The sequence below is a fragment of the Heptranchias perlo genome, chromosome 1 (assembly GCF_035084215.1).
Source record: "Heptranchias perlo isolate sHepPer1 chromosome 1, sHepPer1.hap1, whole genome shotgun sequence".
Lineage (NCBI taxonomy): Eukaryota > Metazoa > Chordata > Chondrichthyes > Hexanchiformes > Hexanchidae > Heptranchias > Heptranchias perlo.
The window spans coordinates 62,637,619-62,663,266 of record NC_090325.1 but is presented as its reverse complement, the minus strand read 5'-3'; the positions used below and the strand labels follow the sequence as shown (position 1 = coordinate 62,663,266).

The 25,648-nt window shown below is 43.7% G+C and overlaps 1 protein-coding gene across 1 annotated transcript in view; it reads right to left on the bottom strand.

The window, feature by feature from the left end:
* itga1 (integrin, alpha 1) overlaps positions 1 to 25,648 on the bottom strand; it is a 193,649-nt gene that overhangs the window by 41,101 nt on the left and 126,900 nt on the right. Inside the window, exons 15-19 of the mRNA XM_067985617.1 lie at positions 24,333 to 24,536; positions 13,335 to 13,465; positions 7,471 to 7,640; positions 4,438 to 4,574; positions 1,679 to 1,789 (exon numbers count right to left, since the gene is read on the bottom strand). Of these exons, the coding sequence (XP_067841718.1) occupies positions 1,679 to 1,789; positions 4,438 to 4,574; positions 7,471 to 7,640; positions 13,335 to 13,465; positions 24,333 to 24,536 (753 nt within the window). The remainder of the gene's footprint in view (positions 1 to 1,678; positions 1,790 to 4,437; positions 4,575 to 7,470; positions 7,641 to 13,334; positions 13,466 to 24,332; positions 24,537 to 25,648) is intronic.

Below are 25,648 nucleotides of genomic sequence, written 5' to 3'. Positions count from 1 at the left end.
TTACTCAACCAATATCACTAAAACAGATTAATTCATTGCTATTTGTGGTACCTTGCTGTACACAAATTGGCAGCCACATTTGTCCAACAAAACAATAGTGACTACACTTCCAAAGTAGTTGGTTGTGAAGAGCTTTCTTAAGAATTATTGCATGGAAAATTTCAATTTGAGCACATGAAATTTCCTGATATATGCTCCCGGCAGGCAAGGGAACTCACAAGTGGAAAATTTATTTTTATGTTTTGAGGCTGACAGTTGCTGAAAAGGCGGTCTGCTGACATCAGCAATAGGCTCGATCAATGAGCAGTTCCACTGAACGAACAGGGATTAGCATCCTTTATAGTTATAGATAGTGATATGGAACCACTGGTAAGTATGAGCACTGCAATAGCACTGTCTAATTTCATACTAGTTTGAAATGCTAATACCACTACTATTCCAATGTCAGTACTAATAATGCTAGTATCCAACGTTCGTGCTAGTACCATAACATGAATAATCCTATCCAATTTTAAAATCATCGTTGACTCCAGATCACTATCTAGACTGTAAGGAATGCCCATCCCTGCTGATTCATTGTAACCGCTCAACAAGAGATCCAACTGCTGATGATCAAACTCAAAACATAAAAGGGGTAAATTCCCGCCTTCACCACAGGGGCGGTAATCTGGTGGTCGGATCACTGGCCCGTCATAGAAACCGTTATGATTTTGATGAAATCAATGGGCTGAGAATTGGATGGGTTCTATAATGTGTGAATAATCTGCTCCATCAGATTACTGATTGTGCAGTGAACACTGAAATTTAGCCCAACGTTTGTGTGAGGCTGAGAGGAGGGAAAGCGGTCAAGATTTCTATTAGAGAAGAGGGTATAAAAAGGAATTTAATGAAATAATTAAATTGGCTGTAATTTACATTTAAAATGCGCAGCCCCACTCACAGTAGCATGGTCCTTTGAACTCAGACATTATTATGTGTCAAATTTAGTCACTTACATTCAAAATGGAAAATAACATTATATAAGAACCAACGTCCCAGTATTTCTTCCCTGCTTGCCTGGGTACAGGACAAGTAGAACGCATCGGAAGTGTACTCCACCTGTCCACGCTGCAATGGGCCTGCATTTGGTGGGTTTTACTCCCCAACCAACCCCCCCACCCCCCGCATAGGGCCGCCCCTTGGCAGAGCTGGGAATTGGGGTGGGATCAGGGTCGTGGCTGCAGGCCTCAGGAGAACAGCAGCCAGAAGGCACCGATGCCGAAGGTCCACTGGTTGCTTGAAAAGTTGCCTTCGGGTTCTCTTCACCATGCTGCCTGGCTCCCTGAGCCCTTCCAGTCTATGGGGGTCCTGGTGCAACACTCAGCAAGACCCATTGGAAGTGGGTGCCGCTTGGTCATTCTGGGAGAAAATTGAGGTGGTAGGCCTGGGAATGCTACCTCCCTCCTCATTTACATTCCAACATTGGAAAGCTCTGGAAATCCTTAGACAGCATAAAGGAGGTGGCTGTAACAGCCCCTTTTCTTTTGCACAGTTTCTATGAAATGATTGTTCCCAGGTACTGCGAGAGGAAATATCAGGGCCCACATTTTTTTCGTAAAATACCTTTTGAATAACAAATGCTTGTGACTTTTTAAAAATGTATCAAATGGAATGTACAAATTGCAGAATATTAAATTACCAAAGCTCTCTTTTCATTTGGTAAGTCGGCATCCATAACTGGTCCTTCCTCGGGATTTGATAGAGCAAACTCCACCAGAATCTCCACAGGATTTAGAAAATCTGGAGCATCCTGAAAAAATACCCAGAGATGAACAGTGGTCACATTTGTAGATAGGCAGTCACACACTAATTGCAGTGACACATAAAGAGTGGTCACACACAAGGAGCAGTCACATATAAAGAGGAGTCACAAATTAGTGACCCTCAAGGAGTAGTCACATATAAAGAGGAGTCACAGAGCAGTGACACATAAGGAGCAGTCACATATAAAGAGGAGTCACAGAGCAGTCACACATAAGGAGCAGTCACATATAAAGAAGAGTCACAGAGCAGTGACACATAAGGAGCAGTCACATATAAAGAGGAGTCACAGAGCAGCCACACATAAGGAGCAGTCACATATAAAGAGGACTCACAGAGTAGTCACACATAAGGAACAGTTACATATAAAGAGGAGTCATAGAGTAGTCACACATAAGGAGCAGTCACATATAAAGAGGAGTTAGAGTAGTGACACACAAATAGCAGCCACATACATTGATCAGTCATAAACAAGAAGCAGTTAAAAAGAACGGTCATGTACAAAAAACAGTAACAAACAGGAGCAGTTATAAAGTATAATCACATACTAGACATTAAATTACTGCTATGAGTTACAATAAGGATTTAATTATTCTATACTGTGGAATGGTCAGGGAGATGCTGCTCCTAAAACAGTTAGCTGCTGCAACTTTGCTGTCACATTAAATGTTACAAGTTTGATATTGTATTATTTTTTAAATATAATTTTTTGAATTAAACAAGGATTAAGGAAATATTTGTAATGCTAAATATTTTGTTTCTGATTGTGTATAGAGGAGGCATAACGGCACAAACATGGTAATGAACTTTGGAAGAACATTTACTAGGGTTATGTCCCCATTAACATCCTCAGTTCTGGCATTGGACTGTGTATTTACTCAAAGTATGTGCGTATGTATCTGTGTTTGGGGGGGGTGGGTGGGAAACGGTTGTGCGCATCAACTTGAGAGAGATCAGCGTTGGAGAATGGAGCAATTTTCCACTTTTGGAAATAGTTCTAGCATGAGTTAGATGCACACCTCCCGATACTCTACTCCAATAATTTGGTTTAACTCTGATCTCAGAACAGCAACCCCTGCTGCACCAATATAAATATTTTCATTTCCTGCACTATGCTGATGGCCTCTCTGGGTAGGTTTGGTGCCGTGAACTCATAGCCATTAGCACCGTGGCTGAGAGAAACAGAACTCATTTCGTGTAGGATCCTAGCAGCCATTTAGAGAAGAGATTGTCATCCCATCTGTCTGGGCTACATTCCAAATCCTACAGCTAAAAGGGCAACGTGCTAACTCACTGACCACTCAGTCCATCTGTGTAGATGGATGCTTTAACTAGTTTATTGGTTCTAAAGATGCAATGAATTCTTGTAAATAAATATGTCTTCCCGAGATATAATCAGAGAAATTGTTAGTAGGGACTTGTAGATTTTCTTACTAAATTTTCTACCCAACCTTCTCTATTGAAGGCATTTATTCCTTGTCAGGGTTTCCTTCGACAGGCACTGAGCATCCTCTGAAGCCTCGGCCTAACGGCTGTTATTTATATATGTGCTTTGACAATGAGCACTGTTAGGCTATTCAACAGTGGGGCATTACAGTCAGGTCCAATCCTATCTCCACCCGCTATCCACACGTGCACTTCCAGGAGAGGTCGCTGGATAGTTGCGGGAACCCTGGCTAATTTTTGTCTCTGGGCCATTAAGCCCAATTGTAATGCTTTCTGCTACCATTTTGGCTGAGATCGACTAACTCAATCAACCGGGGATCAAACCATTTCTAGTCTATAAAGCCACTCACTGGATAAACTCATACAGCCATGGAATAAGCTATTTTAATGTGTCAGTTTGGGCCAGTTGGTAGCTGTTTCATTTATAGGTTAGAAAATCTTGGGTTCGAGCTTTGGTATGAACTTATAATCTAGGCTGATACTCCAGTGTAGCAATGAAGGAGTGCATTATTGTTGCAGAGGCTGTCCTTGAGATGAATTGTTAAACTGAGGTTCTATTCTGCCCTTTCTATTGGTTCATGTGGATGTTAAAGCTCTCATGGCATTATTTAAAACTGTTGTTTCATTACATTGTTGCTTGTGGGACATTGTTGAGGTAGAATGGCTGCTATGTTTGTCTACATAACAACATTCACTGCACTAGAAAAGTAATTCATTGTGTGAAGTACTTTCAAATGTTTCAACATTCTAACCTCCTATATAACCCCAAGTATGGGTGGTATGGTTGCTGGTAGCCCTCCAATTCCGAGCTCAAGTGACCACTCTTCATGTGCAAGTCTAGACAGTGAGTGTTGGCAGACCATGCAACCATGGGGATGGGTATCACAGCCAAACCCAAACCTGTCGGCACCCAATATTCACACCTGCACACAAAGGGTCACTGGATAGTGTTGAGGAACAAGATGCCTGGCAGAGTTTCACCCTCGCTAGCCTGGAAATACTAAGGCCAGTGGTAATGGCCTCAACCCTACCTCATTTGAAATCTTTTAACTCAGTACAACATGACAATTGAACCTGAATCTGAGATCTTAGTGTTGGTTCTGGCTCAGTATCATACTCAGGGGTTCTTGCCCACTGAGTCATCAGGAAAGCTTTTGCCAGGTCTGTAAAAGCAATGTATGATTTACTTGCCAACATGTAGAAGATATGTTCAGTGCAGCTATAGAAGGGTAGGGTGATATTTTCTTGGATAGTTCTCTCATGTGTTTCATTAAAGAGTCCTCTTGAGATACGCCTTGCAGAGTCTATTGTTGTTCTGTATTCAAGAGCTATAATAGAAAATAATAAATATTAAATATATTTACAGTCAGATCCTGAAATTGGACTCAAAGTTGATGGAGTCTTTGTTGCTCTTTTTCTACTGTGTTTACACGTGTCAATAAACACAAATTTGAAAAGTTGTCACGCTACAGATGAGTTTATTTGTGCAGGAGGGAAAGTGGACCACAGGTTGAGCACAAACTGTGTTTTTAATCTTAACAATTATTTCTGATGTTAGACTAGCTTTATTACTGCACTTGCTTTCAGCATCATAGTGTGTGGGCTGATATTTTACAAAACCTTTGAACCGAGGGAGAGAGGAGTTTCCCTGGGCTGGCCACCAGTCTGAAGCTAATTTACTCCTTCTAATGCCCAACTGGAACTCATCACCAATAAATAAGAAAATATGTGCATCAGAGCTTAGGATGACATTAAGCCGTGTTGATAAATGCCCCTCTCTTCTGTAAGCAGTCAGTTTGAATAAGCACGTGTTCCATAGTTATTTACAGAGAGTTGATAGTAGTTTATCTGTTCAGAATAAATCCAAACTGTTTATAAACCTCAGATGATGAACTAAAATTCTGGAATTTCTCAACATCTACTCACCAGTGTCACGCACAGGAGAGGTCTGACAATTGGCTGAACAAGTCATTGCGATGATTCGTCAGCTTGTCAGCACAAGTAGCTATTTTTGGTGGACAAATCTCTTACCGACTAATTTATAGATTTCACAATTTATTGACAAATAGCAGGCTTGTTGTGTAAGATTCTCAAAATTCACAGATCCCCCAAAACCCAGAGAAAAACCCTAAAAAACCCTGAGTATGGGAAAACTTTGGCCATTGACTATAATCCTAAAATGGAAGGATAGGTGAGAGGTCACCAGACGAAATCAACAACACACACACCGTGGAACTTCGGAGAATTAATGCTTCAGACATGTCTCTGTTTTAATGCAAAACCGACAGCAGGTGGTCGACACTCAGCACGAATTCGAAAGGCAGTCAGCCATTGAAAGAGGCAACTGCTGCAGACATAGCGGGGCCATGTTTTTTAAATGCAAAACCTATCAACACCTAGGACGTTGGATACAAAAGGAAGCCTGTATACCAGGTGATCAGCAAATCGGAATTAACAGTGACCCATCGGAAGCAGCAATGGCAACATGATGAGGGGCCATCAAAAAGCCATCAAAGATTCTTAAGGACTTTGTAAGAACTGTTTAAACAGACATGAAGTGTTTTTTTTAAAGTGTCGAAGACCAATTGTAAGAGAGACATCCACAAGTGGAAACTCGAAACCTCTCTCTCTCTCTCTCTCTCTCTCTCCCTCTGGCTTGCTGGCTCTGGTGGGCTGCTTGTCTTGGTTCTGCCTGTGTCTGGAAAGAAGAACAGTTTCCAGCAAACAACAAGGCGAGAGGAAGGCAGTTCGACAGAGAAGATCAGCAGCTCTAGAAGCAGGCCGACACACAAGAAGAAACCAGAGCAACAGCCCCAGTGACCAACAGACACCTCGCGGCAACAAGGGCCTTACGGAACAACCAACCGACCGGGTAATATTGAGCCACCGCGACCAAAGAAACCAACTCGGGAGAAAACCGAAGATCTGCAAAGTTTCCACTCTACAATCTATTTCTGACTTACCTCTGGGTGAATTACTGTCAAAGATTCGTTTGGTGAGCATTATCTCTGGCCCTTTAGAGTCCAACCTAGCTAGTACAGTGGGATTGGGAGGGGTGAGGTATCTTTCTACTGTAATTTCCCTCGTGTGTACAGAAGTGTTCCCCATTTTATTAGAGTGTTAAGATTGTTGTGTTGTATTTTCTCTCTTGAATAAAGGTCAAAGTTTCTTGCACTAAAACCAGTTGTCTGCTGCACTTTGTCACAACCCCCAAATAAGTCCAAGGTCTAGAACCCAGGGAGTGGGAGCGATTCGGACCGCTCAGTAGTCAGAGGTGAAGCTGACACACACCACCACCCCCTACAGTTGAGAAAATATTAAATCAAACCATCAATGTGGCATTGTATTGACTGACTCACTGAGCTAGTTGTTAAAACATTAGAACTAGTTAACTAGTTCATGAACAGCAGCTTTGTTGCTAAATGGCTTTATGTAAATGGTAATTGTCAAAGACCTGTCAGTCACAGATCCTTCACATGAAATAAACTCGATATTGTTGCTGTGACCATGAATTATCCTGTTACATAGTTTCAGTAACTGTTCTCACATACTTGAATATAAAATCTTAAATTGATTAAGGCACAATGTCCAATTCATTGTTTAAACAGTTTGGGGTTTCTATTCCAGGTCAACATGCACACACTAGAATATTCACTATAACCATAGGCAGACAAGACAAAAGCAAGCTCGAGCCAACAGGCCCTGCTTACGAACTAGCACAATACTGTTTCTGATCTAAACTCATCCTGAGAGCCTTGGCTTTTAAGGGACATTAATGTTTCTTCTCTTGGCAAACTGTATTGCTTATTTTATAATAATTTATCCAGTAACTTAGATTGTTGCATGAATGTAAGGTGTTTTGAGGATGTTTATTCTCACTACATCTCATAACTGTGGCTAACAATTGCGTGAAATTACATTCAACACTCAGTCGTAATTTACTCATTTTAGAAAATAAATTCTGAAAAATCCAGACAAAAAAACAGAAATAATTTTTAGCTCACAAATTGCTTAGGGTATCAGCCAATATTTATCCTCACTGAGTCCCTTTGTAATCTTAAAGCAAATGTTATGTTCTTATTAGCATTATGTAAGATAAGATGTTATGTGCATTATACCCATTTTTTGTACATGTAGAAGCTCAGAGAACTACATCTCGGCAAAGTGAATTACTTAATTGCCTTTGGCATCATGCAAGCAGTGCTACAATCTCTGTAAACATACCAATTGGTTGTTGTGGTCCTTTATCAGACTTCAGGCTAATATTAAAGCAGATCTCTGCTGTGATACACACTGTCAGCTTCTCATCGATTGCACAGTTCTTGTTCTGGATATTGATCTTGTTGGGATGAAATTTCAGTTTGCTAATCATCACTTGAGCTATGTCACGGGACCTAGTAAAAGATTTTAAAAACGCAGTCACTAAAATCAGGTAGCATTTCCAGATAATTCCAGCAGCGTTTTTATGCATTTAATTGCAACACATTCTGGGAATATTAATAAAACCCAACGGCCCCAATATTAGCAGGGAGGTGGAGTGGCAGTGGGGTGGGGGATGATTGGACGCGTGGGTAACCCGCCCAATAACATCTGTCCGTTCCCCACTCGATCGTGGGTAAATTGGAGCCACTTAACGTGGCTTCCAGGTTTGCTGTCCGAGAACTGCGCAGCAGGCGGACTGCACACCCGCATCACAGGCTGTCAGCTGGAGGAGCTCTGTTTAAAGGGGCAGTCCTCCAATGGCTGCTCCTGAAGCAAAAATCCAAACAGCACAATGGAGCAGCACAGGGGCAAGGCTGTTCCTAGATTTAATGATGCCTCACTCCAGGTGCTACTGGATGGGGTGAGGAAGAGGAGGGATGTGTTCTACCCGGCAGACAGGAGGAAGTGGCCTGCCTCTGCCACCAAGAAGGCCTGGCTCGAGGTGGCAGAGGAGGTCACCAGCAGCAGTAACATCTCCCGTACCTGGGATCCAGTGCAGGAAGTGCTTCATTGACCGAACTAGGTTAGCCAAAGTGAGTACACTTACTCATTCTTCCACATTCCGTCTTCCACATCACTGCCCCTACCCCTCAACTCATTCTGCACCGTGAAGGGATTCGCAAAATTTCACACGTTCCCCCCCCCCGAAGATTTATTGGAGTTATTAAAGAAACCCTGGTGTGACTGTTTTAAAAAAAACAGGGCCTCTCAAAATGGCTGCGGTCAGACACATGGCCAAAGGCTTGCAGCATTTGAAATTGGATTCTCTGACAGCTTGGCAGGCTCCGTGTTTAACACGTCTGCAAACACCTTTCCACAAGAGCAGACAGGGCTCTTTGAACAATGCAGTGAGGCAAGCATGGTTGCATTCACGCCCTGAGGCAAGCCATCAACGTTGCCGGCTTACACAATCAAAATTCGAGCAGGAATAATCCCAGGACTAAGGTAACCCATTAAGGAACATTCGGAACAATGGAAAGCAGTTATGGAACAGATCAGTACAGGTACCGGCCATTAATGTAAATGGGCCAAGGTCGGGACCCCTCTTGTCTTACGTTTTCCCGCCCAAATCGGACAATGGAGCAAACTGATGAGGCGCGAAAATAACCTATTACCGGGAGGGTATAACTGGGGCGTCCCAGAACCTCTCTCTCTCTTCGCCTCGGTCCAGCGTCCTGCTTGGCTGCTAGCAACCAAGAAGGAAGGCCGTCCAGTAAACATCGCAACTACATGTCGACGGCAGCAGCAGGACACAGGGGCCAGGCCTTTTCATCCGTTTCATCGGTGAGCATTATTTTTTTTCTGGCCGTCACAAGACAACCTAGCTAGGTGTAAGGGTGGGAGTTAAAGGGGTATTGCTAAAATTGTGATTTTAGAATTTTCCCTCGATGTGTCCGTTTCTTCCACCCCGTTAAGTGTAAGACTGTATTGCATCCATAGCGATTCCTTTTATCTTCTGTATAATTCTGTTTACCTTGTAGTTTTAGTTTTCTTATTAATAAACATTGGTTTTCCTTGCACCAATCCACTGGTCTGTTCGTCTGTCCTTATTACCGCTCGATAAGTCCTGAGCTCAGAATCAGGAAGGGGAAAGCGATTCGAAACCGCACAGCGGGCAGGGCAGCTCAGGAAAACATAACTGGCTGACCCACGATAAGCCCCGGAAACAAAACCCCTTACAACCGCCAACACTACTTTATCACATCACTCCTCACACTCACTTAAGGCTCATCCTCAACTTACCTGCACTTCCTCACCTCCCCATTAGTCACCCCACCACCACCACTCAACCCAATCCTGATACAATGTCATGGCTCTGTCTCATACTCACCCTCTGACGCATCTCTTTCACAGTCAGCCTCACCCAAACCAATGCATTCATCAGTTGGCCACATCACCTTCACTCACTCACGCATCTGTACTTTCTCCCCTTATAGAAGAGAGCCCAGAATGCACAGGAGAGGGCGAGGACCAGAGGGAGTCCACAACAGATAGTAGTCCTCATGGACGCGGAGCAGGAGGCGCTAGAGCTGTGCCATACTCTCGAGTGCCTGGCCGTCGGGGACGCCGAGACTGGCACCCGACAAACATCCGGTGACAGAACATTAACATTCAGCACACACAATATCAATTAATGTTAACGTGCCTTCCATCTTCAGCACCTCAACATCTGTGATGATGCTTAATATTGTCTTCTGTTCTCTTACAGGGCCTTCAGCGACCGCCGTGGACGGTGGAGGGCGATTCCTCAGAGGACCTGCCGGCCTCTGAGGGGGCACCATCACATCTGAGCGAGCCGTCCACCAGCACAGATACACACACCTCGGTGGGTCCCCGTCCTCAGTTAGTTGGGGTCGCACATGGTGAGTTACCACACATGTGAGCACGAGCAGACACTGGTGGCAGGGGCAGCTGAGGAGAGTCCACATCGGTGGGAGCACTCTTCTCCAGGCTCTGCTCAGCTGGACACACATGCTGAACTCTGGGGGCCATCCTTTAAAAGGAGAATGATCGAGGGGCAGCAGCACACTTGCAAGGTGCTGGAACAGGTACCATGCGTACTCCCCACAATAGCGCAGAGGATGGAGGAGTCCAACTCCTGCATGAGTGGAATGGTGGCACAGGTACAGGAGGGAATCTCTGGGATACTGTCACAGGGACGTGAGGGCATCTCTGAAATAATGTCGCGGGTAAGTGCGGGAATGTCTGCGATGGAGGTAAGGCTAGCCTCCATCGAGCTTCAAGCACGGCTCACCAATGAGTCCATTGAGGCCCTGACAATGGCAGTTCGGACTCAAGGTGAACAACATTCTGCCACCTTAAACAGGCAGACAGATACACTAACACTGGCTTCACACATGTCCTCCAAACTGTCGTCCTGCAGAGTGGTAGGAGTGGTGTGGGCCTGGCCCGGGAGGGATGATGGCGAAAAGAGACATGGAAATGGGGACGCCACTCAAAGCGCTCCCATGTCTCACCCGTTTATCCCCTCTCAACCAGTACCCACAATGCTCCCTCCTCTCCAGGTGGCCGAGTCTGCCCCTGCACAGGTGCAGGTGGAGCAGTCTTTGGAGGGGCCCTCACGGGCACCAAAACCCAGAGGGTGTAGGCCCAAAGCATCTAATCGGTCAGGGCATGAACAAGAGCAACCTGTCACTACCTCTGCTGCATCCACAGGGGATGCATCATGTAGGAGTACTCGTAAGTGTAAGGCAAAGGTTTTGTGAGCACAGAGAGGATGCGCAAGGGTGTTTGACGGTTGGTCATATTTTTCATTTGTATTTGCTTTTTGTAAAATGCACATTAAATGTTATTATTGTCACCACTACTGTCACGTCTTGGCCATGCTTGACTGGCTTCTGTAATAAGGCCCTTTCATGAGGTTCATCATGAACGCCCACACTTGATGCCACCCAATGAGTCACTCTACAGTGGGCGGGATGTATGTGTAGTTGCAGGACTGTTTTGTGCAGGGAGTGGGGGTGCTTGTGTGGCCGCTGCTCTCTCCAGGTGGTGAGGACTGGACTCTTCACACTGTATGATGTTAGGAGAACCGTTCACATATCAGTGACTCCCTGGCCTCACGAGCAGCCAGGTGAGCCGCTGCTCTGCCCACGGTGGCTCCTGCTCCTCCTCCTCCTCCTCAATGTGGGTGGCAGATGTGGATGGCAGATGTGGATGGGGCCTCCTCAAGCGGCACCCCTCTCTGTTGTGCCATGTTGTGCAGGGCACAACACACGACTATAATGTGTCCTCTTCTGTCTGGCGCGTATTGAAGCGCTCCCCCAGAACGATCAAGGCACCTGAAGTGCATCTTGAGCAGCCCTAAAGCATGCTCAATTGTAGACCTGGTAGCGATGTGGCTGTCGTTATATCGACGCTGTTGCTCGGTGGTGGGGTTCCTCAGAGGTGTCATGAGCCACGTGTGCAGGGGGCATCCCTTGTCCCCGAGGAGTCAGCCCTTGCGGGTGTTCAGTGCATGGAAGAGGGGCGGGATGTTGGACTCCGGGAGGATGAAGGAATCGTGGCAGCTGCCAGGGTATCTGGCGCACACATCAAGGAATCTCTTGCGGTGGTCACAAACGAGCTGAGTGTTGATGGAGTGATAGCCCTTCCTGTTGATGATCAGTCCTGGCTCGTGTGGAGGTGCTCATATTGCTATATGGGTGCAATCGATTACACCCTGCACCCGTGAGAAGCCAGCCACAGCGTGGAATCCCACTGCCCTCTCCGTCTGGCTGAGGTCGTCCATGGGGAAGTCAACTTAATGCGAGGCCCTGCGAAACAAGCCGTCGGTGACCTGCCTTATGCACATGTGTGCAAACGACTTAGAGACCCCGGCGATGTCCCTGGTGGCACCCTGGAATGATCCGGAGGCGAAGAAGTTGAGGGCAGTGGTGACTTTGACAGCAGCAGGTAAGAAGATGCTGCTCGGCCCAGCCGGGAGCAGCTCGGCATGAAGGAGGCTGCAGATGTCTGCGACTACCTGGCGACTGACTCTGAGCCTCCATATGCACTGCTCCTCAGAGAGGAAGCTGAGCCTCGGTCTGTAGACCCTGTTACCCTCAGTGCTCTTGTGTAGGTGCCTGTGGTGCAGCACTGTGTTGTGGAGCTCCACGTGGCGGAGGTGGACGGCGTGCCTGGAGAGGCTGGAGATGTTGCTCATCCTCAGATGAAGTGGTGAATGCAGCTATGGCGCCCCCCCCATCCTGACGGTGTGAGTTTGAGGGGGTCCGCAAAGTAGGTAAATGTGTTTGCACAGCAGAGTTTTGGGTGGAAAATAAGAATTTTGAGTGAAAACACACAGGTGTTGTAGCCAAAACTTTGTCTGAAGTGACAGAGTGCCCTGCTGCAATAAATGAGGTTTTCCACCCACCTGTCAAATAATCCTTTACATCTCCCACTGGCTGCTGGCTGAAACACGTCTGCTCCAACAGAGAGTGTTTCCCACAGCACGGGAAACATGCTGAGGTTCCTCCAAAATTGCACCCCTGCCAAAATGTCTACTCAATCCAGTATTTCAAGTAATTTAACTATCTGTCAAACTATGTAAATAATCATCCCGCCGGCTTTAATTGCTGGTGGGACTCCCGCATTCAGGAGGCGCGCACCCGAACGCGTCACTGGGGAACCCGGAAGTCAGCGGGTTGGAGCCGGGCTCTGAACCCGCACTGGATTTTAGCGATTTTTGGTGCCCCCTCCCGCCCCCACTCCGTCATCCGAAAATCGGCCCCAACATGTTAGAACTGCTGTCTATAAAAAAACGATGTGAACATTTTAGAATTGAGGCTTTGAACAAATGATTTCTGGATGACAAATATAACCTTCAGTTTATGGCTCACTTTATTGCAAAATCACTACAGGAAGTCATTTAGCAATACTGACCAAGGTTCATTGCGCTGTTCAAACGACACCGTTTATATTTTGGGGAGAAGGATGAGGGCAGATTCCATGGCAGAAATTTGTAGCAATAGACTTTGTAATAATTGGATTTCAGTGAATTTGCATATCACAAAGTTTTCACACAGAAGGAAAGTTCTGAGAATAAGGAGTTAATAGAATAAAATAAAAATAAGGAATAATTGTAATGCAAAACTGATACGAACCAGAAGAGGGCAGCACCACCTAATGCTCCAACAGTGATATCCACCAGACCATCGTCATTCAAATCCATCTGCCCATCGATCGATTGACCAAAATAATTGAAATGAACATCTGGTGCAGCTGCAGAGATGCGCTATAGAGAAAGATATTTGATTAGCTAAATTTAAAAGCACAATGTTCAAATTTTTTTTCTGAAAGGTCTTGCTTAATATTCTGTACAATTTCTGGTTTAGCTGTAACATTTAAAACAGAGATGCATGTTTGTGAGTGTTTGTGATCGACAGCTTCTGATGATACTCTCAAGTTCCTGTACCACATGTGAAGCGTTTCCTTGAATTCAAACAACAGAAAATATGGCAACAGAATGATGTTGACTTTCATCTTGTGCAAATAGTTTTACAGTTTCATCTCGACAGTGAAGTAAAAATTAATATTAGACTTCCTTTCTTTTAGTATTGTATCAATTTCATCTTTGAAAACAAAGAAAATTACTTATTGATGTGGTGTTCATTTTGGTCCAGGAGACAAGGATAAGCAGTCGCATCAACGTCATTCTGGTTTTTAGCAAGAGTTTCTACAGTTATATAAAAAGAAAAAGGGTGGCTAAGGCAAACGTAGGTCCCTTAGAGGATGAAACCAGGAAATTAATGGTGGGAAACATGGAGATGGCAAAAATGCTGAACAAATATTTTGTTTCAGTCTTTACGGTAGAGGACACTAAGAATATCCCAACACTGAACAAACAGGGGGCTCTACGGGGGGAGGAGCTAAATACGATTAAAATCACTAAGGAATTGGTACTCAGTAAATTAATGGGAGTCAAGGCGGATAAATCCCCTGGACCTGATGGCTTACATCCTAGGGTCTTGAGGGAAGTGGCAGTAGGGATTGTGGATGCTTTGGTAATAATTTTCCAAAATTCTCTGGACTCAGCAAAGGTCCCGGCAGATTGGAAAACTGCTAATGTAACACCCTTATTTAAAAAGGGTAGTAGGCAGAAGGCTGGAAATTATAGACCAGTTAGCCTAACATCTGTGGTGGGTAAAATTTTGGAGTCTATTATTAAGGAGACAGTAACGGAACATTTAGATAAACATAATTTAATAGGACAAAGTCAGCATGGCTTTATGAAGGGGAAGTCATGTCTGACAAATTTGCTTGAGTTCTTTGAGGACATAACGTACAGGGTGGATAAAGGGGAACCAGTGGACGTAGTGTATTTAGACTTCCAGAAGGCATTCGACAAGGTGCCACATAAAAGATTATTGCTCAAGATAAAGACTCACTGGATTGGGGGTAATATTCTGGCATGGGTGGAGGATTGGTTATCTAACAGGAAGCAGAAAGTTGGGATAAATGGTACATTCTCGGACTGGCAACCAGTAGCCAGTGGTGTTCCGCAGGGGTCGGTGCTGGGTCCCCAACTCTTTACAATCTATATTAACGATTTGGAGGAGGGGACCGAGTGTAACATATCAAAGTTTGCAGATGATACAAAGATGGGAGGGAAAGTAGAGAGTGAGGAGGACATAAAAAACCTACAAGGGGATATAGACAGGCTGGGAGAGTGGGCGGAGATTTGGCAGATGCAATACAATATTGGAAAATGTGAGGTTATGCACTTTGGCAGGAAAAATCAGAGAGCAAGTTATTATCTTAATGGCGAGAAACTGAAAAGTACTGCAGTACAAAGGGATCTGGGGGTCCTAGTGCAAGAAAATCAAAAAGTTAGTATGCAGGTGCAGCAGGTGATCAAGAAGGCAAACGGAATGTTGGCTTTTATTGTTAGGGGGATAGAATATAAAAACAGGGAGGTATTGCTGCAGTTATATAAGGTATTGGTGAGACCGCACCTGGAATAGTGCATACAGTTTTGGTGTCCATACTTAAGAAAAGACATACTTGCTCTCGAGGCAGTACAAAGAAGGTTCACTCGGTTAATCCCAGGGATGAGGGGGTGGACATATGAGGAGAGGTTGAGTAGATTGGGACTCTACTCATTGGAGTTCAGAAGAATGAGAGGCGATCTTATTGAAACATATAAGATTGTGAAGGGGCTTGATCGGGTGGATGCGGTAAGGATGTTCCCAAGGATGGGTGAAACTAGAACGAGGGGGCATAATCTTAGAATAAGGGGCTGCTCTTTCAAAACTGAGATGAAGAGAAACTTCTTCACTCAGAGGGTAGTAGGTCTGTGGAATTTGCTGCCCCAGGAAGCTGTGGAAGCTACATCATTAAATAAATTTAAAACAGAAATAGACAGTTTCCTAGATGTAAAGGGAATTAGGGGTTACGGGGAGCGGGCAGGAAATTGGACATGAAGCTGAGTTCGGATCGGTCAAGGCCCTATGGGTGGCGGAGCGGGCCCAGGGGCTGAGTGGCCGGGTCCTGCTCCTACTTCTTGTGTTCTTTAGATTTGAGGTTAGGATCAGATCAGCCATGATCTTTTTGAATGGCGGAGCAGGCTCGAGGGGCTGATTAGCCTACTCCTGCTCCTATTTCTTATGTTCTTATCACAACGTTTAGGGAGAACTTTCATAGATTATTCGGGTAAAATACTTCATGCAGATAACACATTAACTACCAGGAAAATGGATTCCAGAACCATGATTTTATCAGAGAGTCGGGCGGGAGAAAAGGAAGAGGTTGCAAGCAGGTAAGTCTTAGATGGGGAGTTGGGGGGGGGTGCTCAGTCATCGGGGGGGGGGGGGGGTGGCTCGGTCATCGGTGGGGGGTGGCTCGGTCATCGGTGGGGGGTGGCTCGGTCATCGGTGGGGGTGCTCGGTCATCGGGGGGTCGGAGATCGGGGGGGGGGGGGGGGAGTCACTGTAGGTAGGCTTGTTGGGCCTGGAGGAAGCACTCTTGCTCCTCCTGAAGCACAAGCAGTGCCATAAAGGCATTTACCTGCTGTTTTGGGCCATCTCTCCTCCTCTCACGTGGTTTGAAGTAGAAGGCCTGGAAATCCTGGGCCCGCAGGCGTTAAAAACAAAAAATCTGCTATAACAGAGGCCCAGAGCCTCCTTGAAAGCTTTAAGTGACCAAGCCACCTCCTAAGAGCAGGTTGGTCGCCTGCTCCATGTCCTGCCTCCGTTAAAACCGAAAATGGGCAGGTTGGAGGCGGGTTTTAGATTTAAAAATGTTTTACTGCCTCCCCGCCCCCAACCCACCCATTATTCTGAGTTAAAATTATGCCCCATGGATAGATAGCCCCCACCAACTACTAACAAAGAATAACTCCCTCTACTGCCTGGGAAAACAGATTACATGGGTGGATACTACTGACTACAACAACAACTTGCATTCATATAGAACCTTTAACATCTCAAGGCACTTTTCAGAAGTCAAATGTAAAAAAAACATAAAAAGGGATAAACAGATGGACATCAAGCCATGGTGAGAGAGCTGGGAAAAGTGACTGAAAGTTTGGTTGATGAGATTTGTTTTGAGAAGGCTTTTAAAGATGAGGAGAGGAAAGCAAAGAGACAGAAGGTTTCAGATAAGGAGCACCAGGGAGTAGGGCTAAGGTAGCTGAAGGCTCTGCCAAAAATGATGGGCAAAGGAAGGGGGAGTACATTAAAAGCCAGAGTCGGAGGAACAGTAAGTGCAACACAGGACATGAGGAGGAAGGTGTAGGGACAGGGTGGAGTAAGAACATGGGGGTTTTAAGACAAGGACAGGAATTTTAAATGCAATGCAGTAGGATATAGGGAGCTAGTTCATTAAGGAAGGGAGTGATGGGCGAGCAGGATGTAATGCAAGACAATGGCAGTTGGATTGTGAACAAGTTGAAGTTTATACAAAATGAAGGATGGTCATTGGACAAATTGGGTGCAGAGGTGACCAAAGTATGGATAAGGGTTTTAGTGGCAAGAAAGCAGTCATTGTTAACCTCCTCCTTAAAAAGCTCACCTTCAACCCATCCATCTTCTCTAACTAACACCCTATCTCTAACCTCCCCATCTTTTCTAAGGTCTCCAAGTATGTCTTCACCTTCCAGCTCCATGTTGCTCTCTCTCAAAAGTCCCTGCTCAAATCCCTTGAGTTTGGCTTTCATATTGTTCACAGTAACCAGACCACCCTGAACAAAGTTATGGATAATATCCCCGATGATTGTGCCTATCGTGTGTTATCCCTTCTTTTCCTCCTCTGCCCATTTGTACCTCAAAATTGCATCGGGGTCATATATACATCATAGGACTCCACTTGCATAATTTAATGAGGCTCCTGCCTGAACTGCCCTTGTAAAGTTCCTGGACAAAATGCTGGTGGGTCGGATCAGAGCATGAATTGGGTGGTAGGTGCAGCACTCCGATTTTAAGGCTGCAACCGCCCAGTTCCCACCTAGCGGACTGAGTTAAAATTGGCCCTACAGATGTTATTTTTCAAATTTAAAAAATTTGAATTGTGCGGAATTTATATTTTTCCGCTACAGAATTAGAAAAGTCCTTGGATCAGAAGCCTTTGCTGAAGTATCTTAGGGGCATGATTAGAAAACATTATTAAATGAATGTGTTCAAAAAACATTATAAACAAATCCAGGTGGAATCAAGAGCTCAAACTGTTGACATGCATGGCAAATTTAGATTATGATTTTTTGTCATGTCTAGCCAACTAAAAGGGATTTATTTTTTATATTTATAGTAATTATTCCCCATTTCTTGCTTCAATTTTTACTTGTTTCCTTTCACAACTTTATTGTATTCTTTTGCTCATCCATGTGACTTCCATGTTGTAAACTTCTATGATTCTATGATTCTAATATCTGAATTTGAATCAGGCAGTCTGTGCAGGAAACCCAAAGGTATGGGGTGAGTGGGACTTGGTGCAGGATAGGATATGGGCAGCAGATGAGCTAAAGTTTACAGAGGGTGGAGGATGGGAGGTCGGCCAAGAGAGCATTGGAATGGTTGAGGTAGATCTTGACCTTGTGCGATAATGTAAAACGGGTGATAGTGAGTCGGCAGCCTGTGTTACATCTCTCGTGATTTCTATTTCACAGCATAGTTATTCTGCATATAGACTAAAACTCTAAGGATATTGATAGCCATTTATGATGTCTGTCAAGGGCGGCTATCAATATCCATTCAGAGTTTTAGCCTGTATGCAGAGTGACTATGTCGAAACAGTCGTGCTAAATAGCAAAGTTTTCAATGGTGCTTTTTATTTAAACTAAAGTAAAACTAATTTGAGTTTGCCAGACCTGACCAATAAGTAAGATGATCAGTAAGATGAGAATGTTCTTTTAAATGTACTAAGACAGCAACTCTTCTTTTGTAAAGTTTAATAAATTAGTATAAATCTAAAAGCTTTCACCATCATATTTTTAAGAGAAAGCATACTGTAAGATTTATAGTCATGGGTCCTGAATGTAACTCCAGCTTTGACTTTGGTAGACAAACATCAAAAAAGCTTCCACAGGGCTTGATGTATAAATGCTCTGTTTGGTTTGGAATTGAAGCATACAGAATAGGAGCTTTGGTTTATGCTGAGTGGGTTGATTTTGGCGTTAGAAGTGCTACAATTGGCCTCAGTATCAGCCAAAGCTCACACTCCAGTTCACCATCCAATATGCCCGAATGGTGGCGGAGGACAGGATCGGGTTCGGATGTGATGCTCTACATAGAAGAATAACCTTCTAAGCTCGCAAATGAAAAGTTGTTACTAGGGCAAGGTACCCAGAGGGTGACGGGTGCCCATGAAACTGTACACCACACAAATCAGTACCTTTAGCACAGGAGGAAAAACTGGGAGAAAATGAGACAGGGGGATGAGAGAAACGAGGAAAGAGTATTAATAGTTAAATCTAATTGCTTTAGTAAAGTTTAAATAAATTTAATAGCTTTCACTAATCTATTTTAAAGGGAAACACTATTTGTTAGAACTTTAATAAATAACTTTCTCTTTTAAAATAGAATAATGTTGGGATCTGAATACTACTATTCACCTCTGGTAATCACATATTACATTCAATCCAAAAGGGGAATGAAAAATAACAATTTTCTCTGCTCCAAACAAATCATGCAATATACTTACAAATGGAAACATTTGCATTCTCTTGGATCAAATATCTTAATCACATCCTATCACATTAAATTAATGTTTGATTTTCAGAAGGAGGTTGATTTAATGTGCTAACTGTTTCTGCAGTTCCTGTTTATTCAGCAAGAAAAGAGGTTGCCACTATCCAAATCACTCAGTTCTATGTTGCAGACTGTTTCAATTTTTATTTTATTTCTCCCCAAGTGACCAAAACCACTACTTCTGGGACTTCTGGAATTAGGTCTGAGTCAACTAGAATTATATTTAATCATCACTCGCCCTCCAAAAAACAAAACTATTTTCCACATGTAATTTTGTTACACAGGTTGGGCTTTTATTTCAGTAAGTGTATGAAAATACTTGGAGAGTGTGGTACAAGCAATTATTGGGGTAGAAATTGGACCTTATTGCGCCTGTTCTACACAACGAGGCCCAATTTTGGGGACCAATGTCCTGTGCCCCAAGGACGTCTAAAAAACTTCCGACCCAAAATTGGGATGATCCATTTCTCATAACAGCCGTGAAATCCCTTACATATGTAAATGAGGGGCCTAACACCTATTAGGTCAGCTCTGTGAAATTGGGCAGCAATGACCGGGGCAGGCGTTGGGATTACCCCGCTCGGAGTTTTTCACCCGCCACTACGGTTACCAATTTAAGTACATTTTTGGAATGCCGATTTTCACATAAACCTTCCCATGGAGCCAGGAGGAGCTGGAATGCTCTGCCCAACATTGTGATTGCCCCCCATCCTTTAGCTTGCTCCAACCTCCCCTCCTGGGACTTATTATCGGGTCGCTTGCCTTGCTGGCAGCAGCAAAAGATTTGTGCTATTCAAAATGCCCGGGCTGCCTATGGAGGCACACAGACACCGGCAGCTCGCGCATGACATGTTAATGAGCCCCGAGGCCCAATTTTAGGCCGGCCTTGGGCCTCTTCATTGGGATGCACATTGTCTGTGCACAAATTTCCATCCCATTAAGCGAAATGCATGTTTTTAAAATTATTTGCTACCTAGTTAGAAACTGAGGACATGCCTTCCACCAAACAGCAGAAGTAGAGGAAACAGTTTAAAACTGTTTAAAATTTTATTAAAATTGACCCATTTTATAAACGTTCACTATCTCTTTTGTCTAATTTCTGAATGTCAACAAAAGGGGCGAGAGATAACATGAAACTAAAAGAAAGAGCACACAAAAGTGCAAAGAATTGTGTAGATCCAGGGGACTGGGAGAACATAGGAATAGGAGTAGGCCATTCAGCCCCTCAAGCCTGCTCCGCCATTTGATAAGATCATGGCTGATCTGTGATCTAACTCCATATACCTGCCTTTGGCCCATATCCCTTAATAACTTTGGTTGCCAAAAAGCTATCTGTCTCAGATTTAAATTTAGCAATTGAGCTAGTATCAATTGCCGTTTACGGAAGAGAGTTCCAAACTTCTACAATCCTTTGTGTGTAGAAATGTTTTCTAATCTCACTCCTGAAAGGTCTGGCTCTAATTTTTAGACTGTGCCCCCACTCCTAGAATCCCCAACCAGCGGCAATAGTTTCCCTCTATCCATCCTGACTGTTCCCCTTAATATCTTATAAACTTCAATCAGATCACCCCTTAACCTTCAAAACTCTAGAGAATACAACCCCAATTTGTGTACTCTCTCCTCGTAACTTATAAAGATATAAAGACAGCAAAGGAAGACAAAAAATATAGTAAGAGTTGCAAAAAGGGAATACGAAAAGAAGGGGATATCAAGGGATGTCAAGATTAACACAAAGTTTTTACAATTATATTAGAAGAAAAAGGGTAGTCAAGGGTAATAGGGGTCCTTTAAAAACAGACGCAGGTAATATTGCAAATGAAAATAAGGAAATGGCAGACTGGTTGAATAATTACTTTGTGTCAGTAGAGGAAGCGGATAATATACCTGACATTCCAGGGAAAGTAACAATGAATCGAGGACTGGAACTCACTAAAGTTAATGTAAGCAAGAAAACGGTATTAGAAAAAATAATGGCACTAAAGGCTAACAAATCCCCAGGACCTGATGGTTTCCAACTCAGGGTTTTAAAGAAAGTAGGTGTGCAAATTGCAGATGCTTTAGCCATAATCTTCCAAAGCACTCTCGATTCAGGAATTGTCCCTTTGGATTGGAAAATTGCAAATGTAATTCCATTATTTAAGAAAGGAGAGAGAGAGAAAGCAGGAAATTATAGACCTCTTAGTCTAACATCTGTTGTGGGGAAGTTTTTGGAATCTATAATTAAGGAAAGAGTGACTGAGCACTTGGAGAAATTTGATTAGAGACAGCCAACATGGATTTGTAAAGGGTAGGCCACGTCTAACTAACCTAATTGAATAAAGTAGTGGACAGGGGAATGTCTATGGATGCAGTTTATCTGGACTTCTAGAAGGCGATTCAATAAGGTTTCTCATAAGAGGCTGTTAACTAAAATTAAAGCTCATGGAATTGAAGGCAAATTATTGACCTGGTTAGGAGATTGGTTAGGAAGTAGATGACCGAGAGTAGGGATAATAGTATGTACTCGAATTGGAAGGAAGTGACTAGTGGTTTCCCACAGGATCTGTGCTAGGGCCTCAACTATTCACTATATTTATTAATGGCTTAGATAACACAATAGAGAGCCATATATCCAAGTTTGCCGATGACTCAAAGAATGGTAGCATAGTAAGTAGTGTAAATGGGAGCTTAAATTACAAAGAGACATTGATCGATGAAGTGAATGGGCAAAACAATGGCAGATGGATTTCAACACAGCTAAAGGAATAGATCCGAATACTTTTTAAATGGTGAAGGTCCAAAGAGATTTAGGGGTCCATGTACACAGATCACTAAAATGTAGTGGTCAGGTACAAAAAAATAATCAAAAAGACGAATGGAATGTTAACCTTTATAACTTGGCGTGGTGCCGGAGGATTGGAGGACTGCTAACATTGTACTGTTGTTTAAAAAGGGAGACAGAGATAGACCGAGTAATTATAGGCCAGTCGGTAGTGCGCAAATTATCGATTCTGAGGGACAGCATAAATCGTCATTGAGAAAGGCATGGGTTAATCAAAGACAGTCAGCATGGATTTGTTAAGGGAAGGTTATATCTGACTTGATTGAATTTTTTGAGGAGGTAACAAGGAGGGTCGATGAGGGTAACGCATTTGGTGTAGTGTACGTGGATTTTAGCAAGGCTTTTGACAAGATCCCACATGACAGACTGGTCAAAAAAGTACAAGCCCATGGGATCCAAGGGAAAGTGGCAAGTTGGATCCAAAATTGGCTCAGTGGCAGGAAACAAAGGGTAATGGTTGTTTTTGCAACTGGAAGGCTGTTTCCAGTGGGGTCCCGCAAGGCTCAGTACTAGGTCCCTTGCTTTTTGTGGTATATAATGATTTGGACTTGAATGTGGGGGGCTTGATTAAGAAGTTGGCAGATGATACAAAAGTTGGCCGGGTGGTTGATAGTGAGGAGGAAAGCTGTAGACTGAAGATATCAATGGATGGGTCAGGTCCAATCGAGAGAAGTGTGAGGTAATGCATTTGGCAAACAAGGCAAGGAGTACACAATAAGTGGGAGGATACTGAGAGGTGTAGAGGAACAAAGGGACCTTGAAGTACATGTCCACAGATCCCTGAAGGTAGCAGGACAGGTAGATAAGGTGGTTAAAAAGGCATACGGGATATTTTCGTTTATTAGCTGAGGCATAGAATATAAGAGCAGGGAGGTTAAGCTATAACGATATAAATCATTGGTTGGGCCACAGCTTGAGTACTGCGTACAGTTCTGGTCACCACATTACAGGAAAGATGTAATTGCACTAGAGAGAATACAGAGGAGATTTACAAGGATGTTGCCAGGGCTGGAAAATTTTAGCTATGAGAAAAGATTGGATAGGCTGGGGTTTTTTTTTGGAACAAAGGAGACTGAGGGGAGATTTAATTGAGGTGTATAAAATTATGACGGGACTAGATAGAGTGGATAGAGTGGACCTATTTCCCTTAGCAGAGGGGTCAGTGACCAGGGGGCATAGATTTAAAGTAATTGGTAGAAGGATTAGAGGGGAGTGGAGGAGAAATGTTTTCACCCAGAGGGTGGTGGGGGTCTGGAACTCACTGGCTGAACGGGTGGTAGGGGCAGAAACCCTCAACTCATTTAAAAAGTACTTGGATGTGCACTTGAAGTGACGTAACCTACAGGGCTACGGGCCAAGTGCTGGAAAGTGGGATTAAGCTGGATAGCTCTTTTTCGACCGGCACGGACATGATGGGCTGAATGGCCTCCTTCTGTCCCGTAACTTTCTATGATTCTAGAGGGCCAGAATATAAAGGGGAGGAGGTTTTGCTACAGCTATACAAAGTCCTGGTTAGACCACATCTGGTGCACTGTGTACAGTTCTAGGTGCCTTGCAAGGAGTGCAGCGCAGATTCACCAGAATGTTACCAGGGTTCCAAGGGTTAGATGACGAGGAGAGATTACATAAACTAGACTTATGGGTTAAGGGGTGAATTGATTGAGGTTTTTAGGATTTTAAAAGGGATTGATAGGGTAGATGGGGAGAAACATTTTCCGCTGGTGGAGGAGCCTAGGACAAGGGGACATAACCTTAAAATCAGAGCCAGGCCATTCAGGAGAGAAGTTAGGAAACACTTCTTCACACAAATGGTGGTAGAAGTGTGGAACACTCTCCCCAAAGGCTAGCTCAATTAATAATTTTAAATCTGAGATCCATAGATTTTTGCTAGCCAAGGGCATTAAGGGATATTGAGTCAAGGTGTGTAGCTGGAGTTAGGATGCAGATCAGCCATGATCTCATTGAATGGTGGAACAGGCTCGAGGGACTGAATGGCTTATTCCTGTTCCTATGTTCCTAGTTCTACTGAAAATACTGTTTTATGTATACAATCTGGAGAATAAATAATTAATAATATTTAAACTATATCAACACCAAACCTGCGAATATTTTTTGTTAATGGTTATGCCAGTTCCATGGAAGAGGTAGACAGCACCCTGGTGATTGTCTTCCAAAGGTGCTCCAATCACAACATCATTGTAATCATCCAGGTTGAGATCTGAAACTGCAGCTATGGCTGTCCCAAAGCGCGAACCACATGGCTGCTTGATGGAGTGGAAACATTTCTGGACATCAGCTGCAGCCTATTAAAAGCACCAATGATAATATAACAAGTTGATAGATAGTCTTAATACGCACAATAAATATTCAATAATTTTTATGAGAGACTTTTCTGACCTTTTTCCATTTTGGAATGAAAATACAGAAAGACCAGTCATATCATATAAAGATTATTGACAAATGTCAGGGATACCAACCAACATTCATAGCCTTGCATATAGAATGACTATATTGAAACCACGAGTACATACAATATAACTGAAATATGTATATTAGTGGATACACATTGGCCAACAGCAAATGTTCAGTTTATTCAATGGATGAGAAATACCCGATCACTCACAGGTGAGAAAATATCTATATGCCTGAGGCTATGGCCACATTTTATTTGCTATGCCCATGGTCAAATATCAGGCTGGGGCTGAGCCTTCATGCACAGAGCACACCAATGCATATTTCTAATACTTTCCTCATGGATTGTGGGAATTTTGTATGCTCAATATATACTTGGGGAAAATTAACATATGGTCTGTTTGCACCAGACGTGGGAACACTTTATTTTCTAATTTTCTCCCAATTTGACATCCATATATGTGCATTTTCTAGCATGGGGAAATTAATAAAAACAACTTAACTAATTTTTCCCCTTCCTAATCCAGGTGTATTGAGGCCAATTGCAATAACCCTACCACATTATTAACAAGCAGGACCTCAAAGGTAGTAATCTCCGGATTACTCCTGGTGCCGCGCGCTAGTGAGTATAGAAATAGGAAGATAGAGCAGATGAATACGTGGCTGGAGAAATGTTGCAGGAGGGAGGGCTTTAGATTCCTGGGGTATTGGGACCGATTCTGGGGAGGTGGGGCCTGTACAAGCCAGATGGGTTGTACCTCAACAGGGCCGTGACCAATATCCTTGCGGGGAGGTTTGCCAGTGGTGTTGGGGAGGGTTTAAATTAGCTTGGCAGGGGGATGGGAACCTGAGTGTGGATCCAGATGGGACAGAATCACAACTGGAGATGGAAGGCAGAAAATTAATAAGTGAGTTTGGAAGGCAGAGGAAACAAAGGTTATAAAATAAACAACAAAGGAGTTTGGCAGTGCTTAATGGTATATACCTCATTGCAAGGAGTAAA